General features: G+C 40.1%; 1 protein-coding gene and 2 non-coding genes across 3 annotated transcripts; 1 reads left to right on the top strand and 2 right to left on the bottom strand.

Moving 5' to 3' along the window:
- The first annotated feature begins 3,917 nt into the window (after window positions 1–3,917).
- Window positions 3,918–6,868, top strand: LOC149841338 (G-type lectin S-receptor-like serine/threonine-protein kinase At5g24080). Its single transcript, XM_090004761.1, has one exon. The coding sequence runs from the start codon at window positions 4,160–4,162 to the stop codon at window positions 6,590–6,592; it is 2,433 nt and encodes an 810-aa protein (XP_089860887.1). The 5' UTR covers window positions 3,918–4,159; the 3' UTR covers window positions 6,593–6,868.
- An 11,792-nt stretch (window positions 6,869–18,660) lies between these two features.
- Window positions 18,661–18,751, bottom strand: LOC149841337 (small nucleolar RNA snoR1). The gene has a single exon (XR_016431749.1). It is a non-coding gene; the product is annotated as a small nucleolar RNA snoR1 (small nucleolar RNA).
- Window positions 18,752–18,861: 110 nt separating this feature from the next.
- Window positions 18,862–18,956, bottom strand: LOC149841336 (small nucleolar RNA snoR1). Its single transcript, XR_016431750.1, has one exon. It is a non-coding gene; the product is annotated as a small nucleolar RNA snoR1 (small nucleolar RNA).
- Window positions 18,957–20,186: the final 1,230 nt, after the last annotated feature.

Below are 20,186 nucleotides of genomic sequence, written 5' to 3'. Positions count from 1 at the left end.
CAGTCTCCTTTGTTATGTAAAAAAATAAAAACCGAAATTTTTGAGGTAAAGGCAAGTCGACGAAAGTCTAAGTGGGGCAGTTTAAGTTGTCAGATTGAGTCAATCAAGTCTGGAATTGATTATAGATCAAGTAATCTTTCGATATAAACAAATGGACCACGATCTTTACAACCACGCGAGATAGCCGTGTTCCCCCTCTCTCACTGCCGTCGCTTTCACGTTTTTTCTGGAATCCATGTGCATGACTATCTGCATTTACCAACATCTGCCTAGATGGTGAATGATGTATACAAGGTAAATAGTGTATCGAAGTTACCATACTATTGAACAGAAATCACATTTATCTTCTTATCAGGCCTTACAGATGTAATGTACATGGTTTGTATTCTAGAAAATGACTTTTATTTCTTGTGCCTGCTTTGCGAAAAGCAAGTCTTTCAGGAGTTTCAAAAATTAACATCACACAATGTAGAAAAACTTTATAACTCAAAAAATCATATTTTTGCATTAAAAAACATGGTCTAAGATGCAATCTTTTAATAAAAGAACATGCTGAATACATCTATGCGGTCAGATTGTGCCGAGAGGCTTGCATCTATGTTGTCAGCACAAATGAAATCATTAATTGTGAGTTCAACTAAAATACTATACCGGGGGTGCGGTTTCTTCGGGTTATAAAAAAAAAAAAAACTATACCCACCTCAATTTTTTTTTATTTACAAAAAAGGCTAGCTGAGCTGTTTCGTCAAAGAAGAATGCAGAAAAAAAGCAATTTCAGGGTTAACGCCACTGTTTGAAATAAAAGGTAAACTGAATCATTTCCAAATTTCCATAATCGTGAAAATAGGTGATAACTGATAAGCCGGGTCATGCATGTCTGAACTTGCTGCGGGCATTTGTGATTGTCAATTTTGCAAAATCCAAAGGATCTACATGACATTTTGCCGACCAAGCACGGCAGATTTAGACAGAATCCATCAATAAGTAGTTTTTTCAAGGGTTTCAAAAATCAATTGCTCACGTTGTAACAGAATCTGACTCAGAAAGTTATATTGAACAATTTGATTGTAACTGTGATTACTATCAAATAAATGATGCTGATCACATCTATGGGGTCATTGATACCGTATTGGTCTACACCCTAGAGTTAGATCTACCATTTGATGGTTATATCCATACAAACACGAGTGTATATTACCTTTTGGTATCATGGTAGACAACCACCTTATATATATATATATATAGTAATGCGCTCATTCTGCCCCATATTTTTTTGGTATTTTTTCTCATATCTAACACCATATATGTGATCTATAGGTTTTGTTTAGTGAAAATCGGCTTTTGAATCACTGGAATCTGATATGTGTACAAGTTTTTCTGGTGATCCAAAATCAACGGCTATGAAGGAATCAAAATTTTCTGACTCATAAAAATACATTTTTTTGTTGAAAAAACACAATCCAAGAGTCAATTTCTACTAAATCAAGCATGCTAAACACATCTTACAGTTCAGATCAATCATAAAACACTTCAAACTATGGGGCCTAACCCGGCAGAACAAGAAAAGAGAGCTTAATATGTTCAGTTATTATAAATATATATATATAAAAGGTGGTTTTTTGTACCATGATCCCATACAACATTAATCCACAATAAATATTGGCGGTCACAACTGCCACTAATTGTTTGGGCAGAAAAAATGATAATTAGCGGCAGTTGCGATTGCTGCTAATTTTTGTGCTAATTTTTGTTTTCACTTAAAAAAGCATCCGTGTTTATCCAATAATAGTGAACAATTTGCTCGTCCACTGTTATGGGATTCTCTCTTTCATATATATATAGTAATGTGTTTCTTAGGTCCTCTTTTTCATTAGGTCTCGTTCAGTCCCTTCAAAAATCATAGTTTTAAATATTTTTTATCACGTCTAACACCGCGATCTGTAGGTTTTGTTTAGTTGATGGCCCAAATCTGACCTGTATACAGGTTTTTCTGGTGATCCAAAAAATCAGTGGTATCAATTTTTCCTGACTCATAAAAATGTATCTTTTTGATAATTTTTTTTATCTAAGCATCGATACCCACTAAATTGAGCATGCCAAACACATCTAACGGTTCAGATCTATTATAAAACACTGAAAACCTATAGGACAGAACGTGGCAGAATGAGAAATGGGGCCTAATATGTTCAGTTCTTATACATAAGATGGGTATAACAGTGGACTCTTTTTCTTTGTTGATCCCGTGCGAATCAGCGGTTAATTTTTTGTGTCAAACGATGACTTAGCGACGTTCGCAACCACTGCTAAATCATCATTTTCCACCCAGACCTTTAGCTGTCGTCAAGACCACTGGTTAAAGTCACCAAAACATACAAAAAAAACAAAAGCAATCGGATTCGTGCAACGCTTTGTCTGATGATTGAGCATCTACTGTTACGCCTAATCACACGCACACGTATATATATATATATATATATATATATATATATATATATATATATATATATATATATATATATATATATATATATATATATAGTGAGAGAGAGAGGAACCCGTAACAGACTGTTGTGTCAGACGCCTTAAAGTGAAAAACGCCCTTTAAGACGTTTCTGGACCGCCGCTAGAGGGCATTTTCCCACCCAGAACATTAGCAGCAGTTAAAGACCGCTAATTTATGCCAATCGAATTTGAGAGTGTGCGGTCACGATTGCATATGGCAACAGGTTAGGTCCTTTAAAAATATTGGCCCTGTGGGCCCCTTTGTCATTGGGTTATTAATATTACCTTAAGCTGGACAGCATTCAGTCACATAACCAGGCACTTACATGTAGGAGTGTCAATGGGTCGGGTTTACCTGGACCAAATTCTTTAGGGTTCGGTTATGGTGACAAATAAGAAGACCTGATTAAGACTCAAGTCTGGACCCCAAGGTCTGATTAATACATGGACTCAAGTATAGTTTGTAAAATTTTAGACCTGTGCCTGACTTGAGTTCTGATTAAGACTTGCATTTTTTAATATAAAATGAAAAAAATATTATTTTATCGAATATGATCCCGATCTGGTTTATGTAGTTTTTATCGTTTTCGGGTATGATTTCTCTTATAATAAAATTGTGTTCCGGGCCGATACCATACCCAAAAATCTAGTCCAAGTCAGGTTCTACTTGGGTTCAACCAAACCGGCTGACACCCCTACTTATGTGATACCAGTAAGGGCTTCCTCACGATTTGGGGTGACACGAATGAAGCAGGATGAAATCATCCTTAACTCCTACTCTATCGTCATGCCCGCTCTTGAGATTTCATTCTTGCAATTTTTCCCTTTTGTTTCACCTAATTTTTATGGGAAGTTGCTGAGCTGACATCTATTTTTCATGATGAGTGAAACAAAAATCAAAGTTGGAAAGTGCTATTTGACAAGCGTCTTATAGCTTTTTTCACCACCTGCCACACTTTTTACGTGCAAATCCTTTGGTACTTTAACCTCTAAGCACTGAGCTGACAGGATTTTTTATTTAGAAATCCATGCCAATTCTCATGAAAAGCCCTTTTTCTTGAGCTCTGTTTCACTCATCCCCTGTGTCATCCCTCATCTTCACGGTACAATTTGTTTTAATCAAACGTGACCTTAGATGGATTCATGGTCAATTTAATAAGAAGAAGCCCTTTAAATAATGAAATTATATTCTTTGTCAACCGTTAATTTTTTAATCTTCTACTTGTGCTGGATATTGTGGAGAATAAAAAATCAATCAATAAAATCCTACACAAGTCAGATTTGAGCGATTTAAATATCAATTTTCATTAAATAAATAATGTAGATCGCATCTATCGAGTCCAATTTAAAATGGGTCTGACAAACCCCAGCTTGCTTTTCAAAATAAAAAAACAAAAAACAAAAAAGACCATGAGGTCATTGTGAGATGAATCAATAGAAGATGAAGTTGTTGAATCAGTTTTTTAAAGTGATTTGACAGATTGATGGAATTGACTTGACTTCAAGTCAAGATGCAAGCTTTGGACATCTTGTTGGAAACTGAGCACCAGTGGGGGCCACACATCAGCTATATTTATGTGGCTTTACTCCCTTCAATCTTCATCCTCACCAAAGCCAGAGGACCAATCTCATCTCTCCCTCAACCCACTGTTCATTCATGGCCTTCCGCATCACCATCATCCTTCCTCTCTTCCTCTTCTACTCTTGCTCTGCAGCACCCAGCCAACCACGTCTCTTCTCTTCTTTCTCCCTCCAAGACTCGCCCTGGCTCGTGAGCCAGAACCGAGTCCTCGTCTCCCCCAACGGCACCTTCGCAGCGGGCTTCCGCCCCCTCCCCACCTCCTCGCACCTCTTCCTCTTCGCCATTTGGTACAAAAACGCCATCAACCAAACCATCGTCTGGACCGCCAACCGCGACTCCCCTCTAAGCATCTCATCCTCTCTTGTCTTCTCTCCAGAAGGGGAACTAATCCTCGCCAACCACACCACCGGCCCAAACCTCTTGCCCAACGCCAAAACCACCAACCCCAACTCAACAAAACTCGTCCTAGAAGAGATTGGTCGCCTGCGGTTCGACAACTGGTCCAGCTTCGACTCACCAACAGATACGATCCTCCCGACCCAAACGTTCCAAAACCCATCGGCCCCTCGAACTCTGGTCTCCAGCAAGAGCCCCACCGACTACGGCTCAGGCAACTACGTGCTCCTCCCATCGAACTTCCTGACCTTTCAATCCAGAGACCAGTACTGGCCGGACAACGATGGAAAGGGGACTCCGGTTAGCCTGTCACCCAATGGCACTATTCTAAAAAAGAATGGTGAGCAATATTTTGCAGCTGATGTCAAGGCGCCCAACAGGCAGCGGAGGGTCACTCTGGACCCAGACGGCAACCTGAGGATGCACAGCATGGACCCAGACACCGGGACTTGGGCAGTTGTCTGGCGAGCGGTTGCGAACCCCTGCAAGATCAGCGGCGCCTGCGGCCCCAACTTCGTGTGCAAGAGTGATATTAGCGACACCGTCACCTGCATCTGCCCGCCGGGGTTTCGCATCACTCCCGGAGGCAGCTGCGAGCGCAAAATCCAACTCTTAAAAGACCCCGCGGAGAGCAAGTTTTTGCGCCTAGATTTTGTGAGCTTCGGCGAGAGGACGAGCCAGGTCTTCACCGACGTCGTCCAAGCTTCGAATCTCTCCTGCTGCCAGAAAATCTGCTTGAGCAATACGACATGCCTCGGCTTCGTCTATAAGTTTAATGGAAGCCAGTACTGCGCTCTCCAGATGAGTGGGCTGGTGAACGGGCACTGGACCTCCCCGCAGACCGTCATGTTCCTCCGCGTATCGAAACGAGAGACCGACGACGCTTCCAACTTCACCGGCATGGATTCATTGGTGAAGACTGGATGTAAGGTTGTTATTCGCCTCCAGGAGCCCCCGAAGAGATCCAACGAGAAGACGAGGAATCTCTCCATCGTCTCTTGCTCCTTCGCATTAGAGCTTATTGCTGGAGTAGCTTTCTTCTGGGCCTTCCTTCGGAGGCACACCAGGTACAGGGAGTTGACACAGATGTGGGGATTGGGGCTCTCGCCCGCAGGCGGTCTCGTGCGATTCTCCTACTCCGAGCTCAAGGCCGCCACCAACGACTTCGCCAGCAAGATAGGAGAGGGCGGCTTCGGTACCGTCTACAAAGGCGAGCTGCCGGACCACCGCGTCGTCGCCGTGAAGCGGCTCAAGTACCTTCCCACACGCCACAGCAGCGACGCCGAGTTCTGGGCCGAAACCGCGATCATCGCCCGGGTGCACCACCTCAACCTGGTGCGCTTGTGGGGGTTCTGCGCCGAGAAGGGACAGAGGCTCCTCGTCTACGAGTACGTCCCCAATGGCTCCCTTGACAAGTACCTGTTCCCCGCCGCTGCCCGGCAACAAGGCCTCCCGGAGAAGCCCATGCTCGATTGGAGCACTCGATACCGCATCGCCGTCGGCGTGGCGAGGGCCATTGCCTACCTCCACGAAGAGTGCTTGGAGTGGGTGCTCCACCGCGATATCAAGCCAGAAAACATTCTCTTGGAGGATGATTTCTGCCCGAAAGTATCTGATTTTGGATTGGCTAAATTAGCCAACAAAGAAGACATGGTGAGCATATCGAACGTGCGCGGCACTCGCGGGTACATGGCCCCTGAATGGATCGGGGGCGACCAACCGATCACGGCCAAGGCAGACGTGTACAGCTTTGGAATGGTGCTGCTTGAGATCGTCTGCGGGATCCGCAACTCGGAGTTTCAGAGACCGTCCTTGGAGAGCGCCGACTGGTACTTGCCCAGGTGGGCGTACCAGAAGGCGTGCAAAGGGAAGAATGTGGAGGAGATCTTGGACCCCAAGCTCCTTCAAACTTATGATGATCACCAACACTCTGTGATGGTTGATAGGATGGTGAAGACCGCGATGTGGTGCCTCCAAGAACGGACGGAGATGAGGCCGTCCATGGGGAAGATTGCCAAGATGCTGGAAGGGACGGTTGATATCACGGAGCCACCGACGCCCACCATCTTCTACTTGGAGGAATCTGCGTCTCAATCGTCCGCCGTGCTCTAGCTGCTACTTTTTCGATAGTGTAAACCTGTGGTGCCGGGCTTCTCTCTCAGACTTTCATCCTTGCTCTCATTCACGTTTGGAAGTGAGAAAACTCATGTGAAAAGAGAGTTTTGCCTATAAGAGTTTTTGACATGAGATGTTTTCCAAAATTAAAAAAAGCTTTTAGCTTGTTTCTATAGCCTGAAAAATATGGGAAAATGTAAAAAAAAAAAAAATGAGAGAAGGAGGGTGGTGATTATGGTGAGATAGCGGGTGGTGGTAGTGGTGGAGAATGTAAAAATAAATTTTTTCTTGGTGTGTGTACTTTTTAGAAAAATTCTCAGCTAAAAAGTCTCTAGTTTGGAAGGGTCAGAAAACCTATACGAGATTTTCCATTTTGCATCACTTTTTCTACATCGTTCTGGCTTATGAGAATGGAATCCTGATCACCGTTTAGTGAGAGGGTTGTGTATGTTCGCCCCCAATGATTCACTGAATCCCACGCCTGTGTTCGGGGCTTTGAATGAGCACCACGTATACAAGCACATGGGGCTCGTATTTCTGTGTATGTTGACATAACTTTGCATCGGACTCTGGTGTTGTTGCAAAGACTTAAGTACCCTTTATTGCTATTCTTCTCATAAAGTGATGGTTTGAGAAAATGACAAAAATGCCCTTCATTCAAAAAAGAAAAAACAAATAGTTCAAAAAAAGAACAAACATGTCCTCCATCCAGAAAGTCGAGGATGATGTTGACTCTTCAAAGTCTTCTTCTTTTTCTGTTCAAAAAAAGGACAAACATGTCTTCTTCTTCTTTCTCCGTAAAACATTGTAAAACCCTTTCTCTCTCTAGAGAAGAAATCAAGGTAAACAAAGAGTTCTTCCTAGAGAAGGCCATGAACATCAACTCTCTCACTCTCTCTCCTTTCTCTCTCTACTTTTGTGCACATCCAACAGACGATCCTACATTGCTCCATCGTCATCTTCTTCTTCTTCCTTCTTCGTAAAACACAGTAAAACCCTCTCTCTCTGTAGAGAAGAAATCAAGGGAGGTAAAGGGTTCCTCCTGGAGAAGGCCATGAACACCAACCCTCTCACTCTCTCTCCCTTCTCTCTCTACTTATGTGCCTGATTTAGAGTTTTTGCCCTTACAGGAGGGGGGTCCGGGGGCTCCCCCCCGGCGACGGGGGTCCAAGGGGGGCCGCCCCTGGCGGGGGGCAGCGCCCTCCGGACCAAATTTTTTTGGGCCTTCCAACAATGATTTGTAGTATTATCGAGCTTTCCTACAGCAATTTGTAGTATTTGTAGTGTCTTCCGTAAATCGCAAAACGCTATAGCGATTTGTAGTGTCTTCCGTAAATCGCTATAGCGATTTGTAGTGTCTTCCGTAAATCGTGAAACGCTATAGCGATTTGTAGTGTCTTTCGTAAATCGCTATAGCGATTTGTAGTGTCTTCCGCAAATCGCTACGCTATAGCGATTTGCGGAAGACACTACAAATCGCTATAGCGATTTACGGAAGACACTACAAATCACTCTAGCGTTTTGCGATTTACGAAAGACACTACAAATACTATAAATTGTTGTAGGAAAGCTCGATAATACTACAAATCATTGTTGGAAGGCCCAAAAAAAATTTGGTCCGGAGGGCGCTGCCCCCCGAGCCCCTCGCCAGGGGCGGCCCCCCCTGGACCCCCGTCCGCTGACCGCGCAGCGGGATCCGCACCGGGGGGGGAGCCCCCGGACCCCCCTTCTGTAAGGGCAAAAACTCTAAATCAGGCACATAAGTAGAGAGAGAAAGGAGAGAGAGTGAGAGGGTTGATGTTCATGGCCTTCTCCAGGAAGAACTCTTTGTTTCCCTTGATTTCTTCTCTAGAGAGAGAAAGGGTTTTACAATGTTTTACGGAGAAAGAAGAAGAAGACATGTTTGTCCTTTTTTTGAACAGAAAAAGAAGAAGACTTTGAAGAGTCAACATCATCCTCGAATTTCTGGATGGAGGACATGTTTGTTCTTTTTTTGAACTATTTGTTTTTTCTTTTTTGAATGAAGGGCATTTTTGTCATTTTCTCAAACCATCACTTTATGAGAAGAATAGCAATAAAAGGTACTTAAGTCTTTGCAACAACACCAGAGTACGATGCAAAGTTATGTCAACATACACAGGAATACGAGCCTCATGTGCTTGTATACGTGGTGCTCATTCAAAGCTCCGAACACAGGCGTGGGATTCAGTGAATCATCGGGGGGGGGGGGGGACATATAACCTGCTTCGCCGTTTAGTTGCCAAGGCCCTGCATCAAACCCGTTGGGGGCATAGGTTTTTTGGGTTTTGCCAAGCTGAACAGGAATAGTGGGTGTTTAGCTTAGTAGATATATTTTGCTTGTTTCATGATATATGATATATGCAGTAGTAAATAAAACCAATTATTGAAATTAGGGTGTCAATGGGTCGGGTTTACCCGACTCAGCCCTTACAAAACCCTATAGGGTCCGGGTATGGTGATAAATAAGAAGGCCCGATAATGACCCGAGTTGGGTCTGATTAATACATGGATTCGGGTATAGTTTGTAAAATTTTATAACAGACTGGAGCTGGTCCCGAGTTTCAATTAAGACCTGCAATTTTTCAATGAAAAAATAATAAAAAATACTATTTTACTGGGTATGACCCGGGCCTGGCTCATGTAGTTCTTATCGGGTCTGAGTATGATTTCTCTTATGGTGGGTCTGATTAAACCTGGATCCAAACACGATACCATACCAAAAGATCGAAACCAGGTCTGGTTTCACCTGAGTTCGAACCAAACCCGATGGGTTGACACCCATGTGTGTCTTGCAAGAAGGTTAGTGTTTTTCTTTTAGGGACACGAGCCATTTTGAGTTCGATTTTATAATCAAGAGTTTTGATCCTTTTACTTTTAACTTGAAAACAAATTTTTTTTAATTATAAACGAGCCGGTTCATGGTGGGCTCGTTTAGCTTGGGTTGATCACAAGGTCAAACTTGGCTGGGCTTGGCTGGTCACAGGCATGAGCTGAGCTTGAATGCGTCGAGCTCCACTTACTCGGTTGGTTTAAATACCTTGTTCAGATGTGCCACCACAACAAAGCAATAGATTAGCGACGACCACATTCCATCGCTAATCCGTCACTAACATGGTTAGCGACGGATTAGCGACAACGAGGCGACAGTATGCTTACGTCGTGAATATTTCGACGTTAACTGGCGACGGAATTATTCCGTCGCCAGGTCCGTCGCTAATTGCGACGGAATAACCAGCGCTATATTTCGTCGCCAATCCGCCGGTACTAAACGGCGACCACGGCTTAGCGGCGGATTTACTTCGGTCGCTATGCCGTCGCTAGATTAATATGAATAGCGACGGATGGTTCCGTCGCTAATCCATCGCAAACACGAAAAAAAATTAAAAAAAAAATTATTTGAAAATTAAATACCGAGAACTGTACAATTTCTATTTTCTGTACAATTTATATTTCCTGTAAATAAAAAACAAACCACACAAAAAAATTCATATAAAAAGAATCTACAACAATTAATCGTTCCACCTTAAAATTAAGAAGTTTAATTATTTACAATTCAACAATTACAATTAGGAAAAATAAAAAAAATAGAACTTCTTCAACACAGTCCTCTAATCATCGTCAAGATTTTGTGCGTCTTCTTGTTCATTGTCTTTATCTATCCCTTCAGCTCCACTACCCTGATTATCGCTAGCAGCCTACACAAGAAAAGAACAGTCAGTATTGATAAACAAAATATAATGAAATAAATTACACACTATATGTGATTCTATCATGTGCTCATGTGTGATCTAAGGCAATAAAAAAACTCTATATGTGATTCTATCATGCTCATATGTGCTCTAAGGCAGACAAAAAGTTATATATATATATATATATATATATATATATATATATATATATATATATATATATATATGATTCTATCATGCTCATATATATGCTAAGGCAGTTAAAAAATTGAATATGTGATTATAGCATGTTCATATGTGTTCTAAGGCATCTAAAAAAACTCTATATGTGATTCTACCATGCTCAGATGTGCTTTAAGGCAGGCAGAAAACTATATATGTGATTCGATCATGCTCGTATGTGTGCTAAGGCAGTAAAAAAATTGAATATGTGAATATAGCATGCTCATATGTGCTCTAAGGCAGGCAAAGCCAAAAGTTTTATATGTGATTCTATCATAAATGATATATAACATGTTCATATGTGTTCTAAGGCAGTAAAAAAACTCTATATGTTATTATAGCATGCTCATATGTGTGCTAAGGCAGTCAAAAAACTGAATATGTGATTATAATATGCTCATATATGTTCTTAGGCAGTCAAAAAACTGAATATGTGATTATAGCATGCTCATATGTGTTCTAATGCAGTCAAAAAAACTTTATATGTGATTCTATCATGCTCATATGTGTTCTTAGGCAGGCAAAAAAACTTTATATGTGATTATAGCATGCTCATATGTGCTCTAATGCAATAAAAAAACTCTATATGTTATTATAGCATGCTCATATGTGCTCTAAGGCAGTCAAAAAACTGAATATGTGATTATAACATGCTCATATGTGTTCTTAGGCATGCAAAAAACTGAATATGTGATTATAGCATGCTCATATGTGTTCTAATGCAGTCAAAAAAACTTTATATGTGATTCTATCATGCTCATATGTGCTATAAGGCAGACAAAAAGTTTTATATATATATATATATATATATATATATATATATATATATATATATATATATATATATATATGTGTGTGTGTGTGTGTGTGTGTGTGTGTGTGTGTGTGATTCTATCATGCTCATATGTGTGCTAAGGCAGTCAAAAAAATGAATATGTGATTATAGCATGTTTATATGTGTTCTAAGGCATCTAGAAAAACTCTATATGTGATTCTACCATGCTCAGATGTGCTTTAAGGCAGGCAAAAAACTATATATGTGATTCGATCATGCTCGTATGTATGCTAAGGCAGTCAAAAAATTGAATATGTGAATATAGCATGCTGATATGTGCTCTAAGGCAGGCAAAGCAAAAAAATTTATATGTGATTCTATCATAAATGATATATAGCATGTTCATATGTGTTCTAAGGCAGTAAAAAAACTTTATATGTTATTATAGCATGCTCATATGTGTGCTAAGGCAGTCAAAAACTGAATATGTGATTATACCTGAGAGGGACCTGGAATCGAAAATCCCCTATTCTGAACAGCGGCCTTGATCTCATTTCGGAGAAAGGGGGCAACGGTGTATTGAAAGTAGTTATTCAGTGATTCATTAATGATCTGGCGTACATCATCACCGGAAGGAATAGTCGGCTGCTTGGAGCTTATGTCGGCGCAAGAAGTCGGTGAGCCATAACTGGAAGAACCAATAACTGGTGAAGTGTTCATATTACTCTCAAACCCGAACACGCGACCTTTTTTGGGTTCACCTGCTGCAGTCACCCATGCTGTAGGATCAAATGATGGATGCTAAGTAGCGTCATCGCCATATCGCTCTACCATCTGTTGCTCATATGCTTCCTACAAAATAATGTTTAAAGTATTCATTAATAATTAATGATAACATTATGATAACTTGCATATATATTGCAATGATTATTAATAGAATTAATACATATTGTTGTCGTTCTCGCCTTCTCTGATACGAAGACTCTCGTAGTCTTCCGTTTATGTGTTTCTACAAACACATCCTTATATGGTACACTGCCTCCTTTTTCTGCTTCCTGCGAAGTTAAATGACAAAAGATTTAGTACACAAGTTTGCAACAATACTTATAAAATTAATATTATATATTGACGAGTTACCATTTTCTTTAGGTGGCTCCCAAATGTCTTAGATCCACCTGTGTGTAGATGGGCTTCGGGCATCTTCGATCGATTTTGTGCAGCCTTCGCAGAGCGATTTCTAAATGCATCTCCCGCCCACTTATCACACATTTCATCCCAGTAAGCTCTCCTGATAGTAATAGGACCATGGCCCTTCCACAGTAATGGATCATCTACTACGCCAGATGCTTTTTTTGCTGCAGTCTTCATAGTGTGCAGCATGTCTGCAAATCGATTGGCAGCCACCTTCTGCCACACATTTCTTGCATCATTTTCTTCCACCGTAGTTGCGAAGCGATTCGAAGCCTACAAATATTTTCAAAAAGTTAGTAGACATTGCTTAAATAAATTAAATATGAAACACATTAACTATGAGGAACAACTGTATACCATGAATGAGGACCACAATCTGTCTAACACCTCCTTTGGGTACTCTTTCCATTGAGCAACTGGTCCTGGTAGATGTTGAAGAAGTGAATTCTTAATCTCCCGTACTACTTCTTGTGGCTCAAACCTCGTGCTACACATGAATTGTTACACAGTAAATATCAATATAAAATATTTAAAAGATATGCAATAATTGAAAACAAAATACTTACGGTCGATTATCGATATACACTATTTGAATGAGTCTTCTTGTGCCAGCCTGAGAAGACCCTGTTTCCTGTGTTGGCTGTTGACTTGTGTGATCAACTGGTGTAGGTGGGTCGTGTACAGGCGCAACATCATCTGTAAAAAAATACATTAGAAATTCTCAGAATGTGCATTTGAACTAATCAAGCATCTAATTAGTTATATGGTATACCTATCACAGGAGCCCGTGAAGATGAAGGTTGAGCCTGGCTACTACTGGATGAGCGACCACTATAACCTCCACGAACCATATTCTAACAAATAACATATGTCATACAATACATTCAAATAATTCACATCAAGTATTACAATGCATTCAAGTCATTCACATCGAGCATTGCAATGCATTCAAATAATTCAAATCATTGACATCAAGTATTGCACTAATTCAAATCATTCGTTAATTGCATAAATTATAATACATTCAGATAATTGAAATCATTCACATCAAGTATTCAATGCATTCGAATCATTCGTATGCATTTAAATAGAGGTTTGTAGTATAAGATTTTGCTCACTAGCTTGAGAATTCTTCCTCGTCACTAGTTTGACTTTCTTCTTCTTCTTCTTCTTCTTCTTCTTCTTCTTTTTCATTGTTTGTCCATCCACTTGGTACATCATTTGGATCACATTCCTCCATGAATGTTTCATCGGCCAATGGAGATATGACATGCATATCATGCGCAACATCGTGACCATAAGCGAAGTCATAGACATCATCTGATTGATAGTAATCACTGTCTTCAGCTAACTCATCTTCCTGTAACTGATCATACTCGGGGTATAGTTTGGATTTCACCTTGCAAACTGCCCACCATTCATTTCTATCTGACTTTTTTATACTCGGATATGAAGTATAATAAACTTGTTGAGCTTGCGAGGCTAATATGAATGGTTCATATGTTCCAAAACTGGATTTATGATTCACCTCCACAATGCCTGAAGCTTTGTCAAGTCTTGTTGCAGTTGGATCAAACCAATGACACTTGAATATAATAACCCTGTTATTCATGCCTAAGTAAGTCAACTCCATTATTTCCTCTATAACACCGTAGTAATCATGTTCATTTTCACCGTAGCTGCTACCCTTGACACACACGCCACTATTTATCGTTGATTTGTTTATACCGTAGTCTTTTGTATGGAATCGATAACCATTTATGATATACTCGTTGTAGCATTCCACAACTTTGGTCGGACCATTTTCTAAATCACATATTCCTTGATCTTTAACATCACCATGGCGAACCTATGCACATACATAAACAATTATTGTGATCACGATCAATTAAGTAACTTAGTGTTGCTTATAAGTACAAAATTTATGTTAGCTTCTTTACCAACTGTTTCAACCACTCCACAAACTTAGTTTCACGTTCTTTTTGTACTTCTGCATCAGTGAGATGTGAAACTTTGCTTTGCAACTCCAGATCAAATCGTCTGCAAACCACAAATACTTATATTACCGAGCCATGTATCTACATATAGAACATAAAAGGATTTATAATTGAGTTGCATATACATATACTTACTCGATGTATGGGTCGATCATTGAGCAATTAAAAAGAATATAGATGTGTGCTGCATCTTGCTCTCGATCTGTCAATAGCCTTGATCGGCAACTACCAAATGCATGCCCAAGTGGTTGAAATATCGACAGCTTGTCAGCTACAGTTACTTGCTCTCCATCATCGTTACGGGGCGGGCATGTGTAACGTGTTGGAATATGAGGTTCGAAGTACATAGATGAGAAATTTGAAATCTCTTCTAAAGTGTACGCCTCACAAATAGAGCCTTCTACTCTTGCTTTATTACGAACCTTTTTTTTTAGGTCGAACATGCATCTGACAAGAATATACATTTCAAATTTTAAATATCTGTCATTAAAGAGACAAATATAAAAAAACATATACCTTTCAAATGGGTACATCTATCGATATTGCACAGGGCCACCAACCCTTAGTTCATATGGCAGATGTATGATCAAATGTTCCATAACATCGAAAAATGTTGGCGGAAATATCTTTTCTAACAGACAAACAGTGGTGATGACAGAGTCCTCGAGATTCTTTACATCTGATACAACGACCTCCGATGCGCACAATATTCTGAAAAATCCGCTCAACTCAGACAATACCCCCCATATAGGTTTGTTTAACATATCATGGAATGCTAGGGGTATCAATCGTTGCATAAAGATATGACAATCATGGCTCTTCAACCCATATAACTGTCCATCGTCAATCTTCACAGCCCGAGCAATGTTAGAGACATATCCATCTGGAAATCTCAGTTGTCTCAACCATTGACAAACATGTTTTATTTGATCAGGTCTGAGCACGTACTTCGCCTTTGGTTTCAGTACTTTGCCATTATACTCTTTGAGTTCCAATTTTGGTCTTTTACATATTAATTTTAATTCCATACGGGCCTTCGGATTATCCTTCGTTTTCCCTTTAATATTCATTACTGTATTGAACACATTATCAAACACATTTTTCTCTACATGCATCACATCCAAATTATGTCTTATCAATAGGGTCGGTCAATACGGTAGTTCACAAAAAATAGATTTTTTCGTCCAATTGTGATCCTTCCCAAATCCACGGAAGGGTGTAGGACTGCAGGCATCTGTTAATACATCTGGAAAGTATCGCAATCTTCTTAGAATCTCTATGCCGGACAATCTTGAGGATGGACCTTCCGTTTCAGTTGTGCCTGCTTTAAATGCATTCTTTTGACGTCGGAACGGATGATCGCTGGGTAGAAATCGACGATGGCAATCAAACCAGCAAAGCTACCTTCCATGCCTCAATCTAAAAGCTTTGGACTCCTCCATACAGTACGGACAAGCCAACCTCCCATGTGTGCTCCAACCAGATAACATACCATATGCAGTGAAGTCACTGATTGTCCATAGAACAACGACCTTCATGTTGAAATTTTGTATTTTGTGGGCATCATACGTGGTAACACTGTCATCCCACAGTACTTTTAATTCATCAATCAATGGCCTTAGATATACATCAAGATTTTGGCCAGGTGAGGTCGAACCAGGGATCAACAGAGACAAGAAAAGATTTGGACGTTTCATACACAAGCTTGGTGGAAGGTTGTATGGAGTTACAAATACTGGCCAGCATGAGTATGGAGTTGATCTACCCCCAAATGGATTAAATCCATCTGTACATAGACCGAGTCTAACATTTCACACTTCCATTGCGAAGTTCTGATGAGTACGATCAAAGTACTTCCAAGCTTCAGCGTCAATAGGATGCGTGATCTTGTTTTCATCGTGTCGAACTTTATTTACATGCCATCTCATGTGTTTAGCTGTCCTTGAAGACATATACAATCGCTGCAATCTAGGAGTGATAGGAAAGTAGCGGAGCGACTTGTATGAAACTTCCTTTGATCTCGTGCTACCATTGCCTCTTGTCTTTGGCTTGAACCGAGGATGCCCACATGACGGGCATGATATGTCATTTTCCTGCTCCTTGAAATACAACATGCATTGATTTGGACAAACATCAATCTTTTTGTAACCCATACCTAGAGCGTTGACCATAACTTTCGCACGATAGAAATTTTGTGGCAATTTCTCATCTTTAGGCAACATACTCTTCACAATCATGCACAAACGGTCAAAACATGATTGACTCAAATTATACTCGGACTTCAAATTCATTAGTTGAAGAACTGCAGACAAGATAGTGTGACTCTCACAACCGTTCCAAAGTGGCTCATCAGCATCTCTAAGTAAATCATAAAATCTACTAGCTGCATCGTTTGGTGATTCTTCATCTACGACAGTTCTTACATCACTAGAACTCATAGCAGAACCCAATTCTGTTCCTGCGGCATCAAATATCAAATTCGTATATGAATTATTGTGCACCACATTCACCCGTGCATCAAAATCGTTTCTAAATTCTTCTCCATGAAACGTCCAGTTTTGATAATCGCTCACAAAACCCTTCCTGTATAGGTGATGTCTAACGCCATGAGGTTCTACAAATCGATTATTCTTACAAATCTTGCAAGGACACCTAATCCGACCTGTGGGATCTACCGTACTGACACTTGCCGTTGCAAATTCAATAAAACTGTCAACACCATCCATATATTCATTCGATAACTCATTGTCCACTATCCTACGGTACATCCATTCACGGTTTGCAGTCATTCTGTCATATGATGTTACGAATAGTATCCTAACCAGTTAAAAGAGAACCATCAGAATGATATGATGAAGAAAATATCAAATTTATCATGCAATATATGATGTCATACAATCACAAGAATTATGATGCATGCATTAATAACTTAATATTTTCATGTGCAAACTATTCATGACACGATACATTCATTTGAAACATGCTTTCAGTATACAATTTCACATGGAAGACATAATCAAATTGAAAGTAACTACATGTAAGCATGGATACAATCACATCAAACATTGCAATACATCGAAATAATTCATATCAAACAAATGTCAAACATGTACCTGCAGCAAACACACTTCAATATCCCACTAACTACTATCATGCATAGCATGGACTCCGTACTCCAAAAATAAGAACACTTTCATATTCATACATTAAAATCATGCTCAGCATGATCTCCGAACTCCAACAAAGCAGTCCTAGATATCAACAACTAAGTGAGTGTGTGAACAATAAAGTGTTACATTCAATAAATTAAATAACATGTGATGCACTTGCATCACTTACTCACCACGGGTATTTACCCGATTTGCATTGTTTTTGTCACTTACTTACCACGGGTGGCGGGGCACAAGCGAGTTTCGTTGAGAAATCTGCAAAAAACACTGTGTTAAAATGAATATTGAAGCTAATTAGGGAAACACAAACACTTATGCAATGCAAAAAACAACTAAACTGTTGATGATATATCTAATGATGAAATGCGATGAAATAAAGTGTGCAAGTAATGTACTGCAATGAATATTGAAGCTAATTAGGGAAACACAAACACTTATGCAAAGGAAGCAAAAAGACTAAACAAAGAAAAATAGAACAAAGAAAAAATAGGAAATGGATCATAAATTGTTTATCTCTGCTCAACGGACGATCTATAGAAGATCATTCTTATACAAGAGGTGACAAAACAAAAATTTCATAAACCAGTACAGAGAAATACTAAACAACCACTTGCCTAACAGATTATAAAAAAGAGAGACACACTAAGAAACCATTTGCAAAATATACAATAAACTAAACCACAACCAATTAAAAATGGGATAATGATATACTCTCTTTAGGATTTCTCTGTTCCCATTTTCTCAATCAAAATCTTTTAAAACTCATATTTTTCTATCATGCCCTTTGTTTCCCCAATCATTAAAAGAAATAAAGGGAAAGGAAAATTAAACTGAATAGAAGGAAAATAATGACAAAAATCCTTTTCTTAACACAAACATGGCACAAGATGTTACATCTTCCCATCCAACAAACATTAGCCCAAACAAATATTCCAAATAATAACACTTGGAAAACAAACTGGTAATTCGGTTAAAACCTCAAAAAGATCATAGAAAATAGGTCAGATAGTCGCTTGCATGTGCTCAAGGAACAACTTCAAGAGATAGTTTTCATACAAGAGGTGTCAGAAGAAGAAATAATCATCATGGACATAACATAAATAAATAAATATATATAGAAAAATAGCGGGAGATAATGTAAGAAAGATGTCACATGAAAACCATAAAACAAAATGCAAAAAATAACAGAAATGGAGGAAATCGCTCAGAACAATTTGCTTATCTTTGCTCAAAGAACAAGCTTTGAAAGTTGTTCTCGTACAAGAGGTGTCAGAAGAAGCATTGAACATCATGGAAAAAATGAAAAAGAAGACATAATCATAAAAAGATAGTTTCGGAGGAAGCAAAAATGCAGATGAGGAATCGGAGGAAGAAGAAGAAGAAGAAGAAAATGCAGATGCAAATGATTACTTGCGCGTCGCCGGGCGGTGGCGGGAGGCTGACGGGGAGCGGCAGCTGGCGAGCGGTGGACGGCTGGCGAGCGCTGGACGGCTGGCGAGCGGTGGACGGGGAGCGGCGGCTGGCGAGCGGCGGCGGCCGGGCGGTGGCGAGAGCCGACGGGCGGCGGGAGGGAGAGGGCGGCGGGCGGGAGCAAGACAGCGAAACAGGAAAAAGAGAAAGAGGGATGGGATTAGGGCTTTACGTGACATTTAGCGACGGCTTAGCGACGGAATAATTCCGTTGCTAAGCCGTCGTAAATCAAAATACCAAAAAAGCGATGGAATATATTTTGTCGCTACGTCATCGCTAATTAGCGACGGATTAGCGACGACAGAGTTCCCTCTCTAAATCCATCGCTAAAATGGTGTTCTTGTAATAAGAATTAGCGACAAAAAAATTGCAGTCGCTAATCCATCGCTAAGTAGCGACAGATTAGCGATAAAAATTGTTTCCTCGCTAATCCGTCGCGAATTAGCGACAGATTGTATCTCTAGCTAATATGTCGCTAATTAGCGACGGAAAAAATCTGTCGCAAATTTCCGTCGCTAATTAACAATTTTCTTGTAGTGTGCGTGGTGTGGTTGCCGTTTGCAAATCCAATAGGTTTTGCTCTTCCCTTATGTCATTTGAGATTTCGTTGATGCAAGTTGATTTGATCAAATCTGACTCCATAGATGTGACATTTATAACGCTGATATGCAACTTGTGTGTAGGATTTTTTGGCGATTGAAAAATCAATGGTTGACAACACAAAATTTTGTGATTTAAAAAAAATCAGGTTTTCTTCATTGAAAAAATATGATCCAAGGGTATATTTTTACTGAATCGACCATGCTTAATCCATCTATAAGTGCAGATTTGATCAAAACAACTTGCGTGATAAGATTTAAGAGGGGTATGAAATGGGGGATGATATAGTGGATGACTGGAACCGAACTCAATCCTATATAGACGAAAGTGGTATCCACTCACCAACGGGAGCTCTGCTTGTCTGGTTGGAGCAGCTAATGCACGTCACCTTGTATTGGGATGTTGCAGGTTCAAAACCCAACGGCATAGTCCTAGTAGGGGTCTGCCTAACCCAGC

Source organism: Nuphar pumila, chromosome 4 (assembly GCF_984573655.1).
Source record: "Nuphar pumila chromosome 4, dmNupPumi1.hap1.1, whole genome shotgun sequence".
Lineage (NCBI taxonomy): Eukaryota > Viridiplantae > Streptophyta > Magnoliopsida > Nymphaeales > Nymphaeaceae > Nuphar > Nuphar pumila.
Note: the sequence above shows the minus strand (reverse complement) of the source record. Positions and strands in the feature narration are given on the sequence as shown.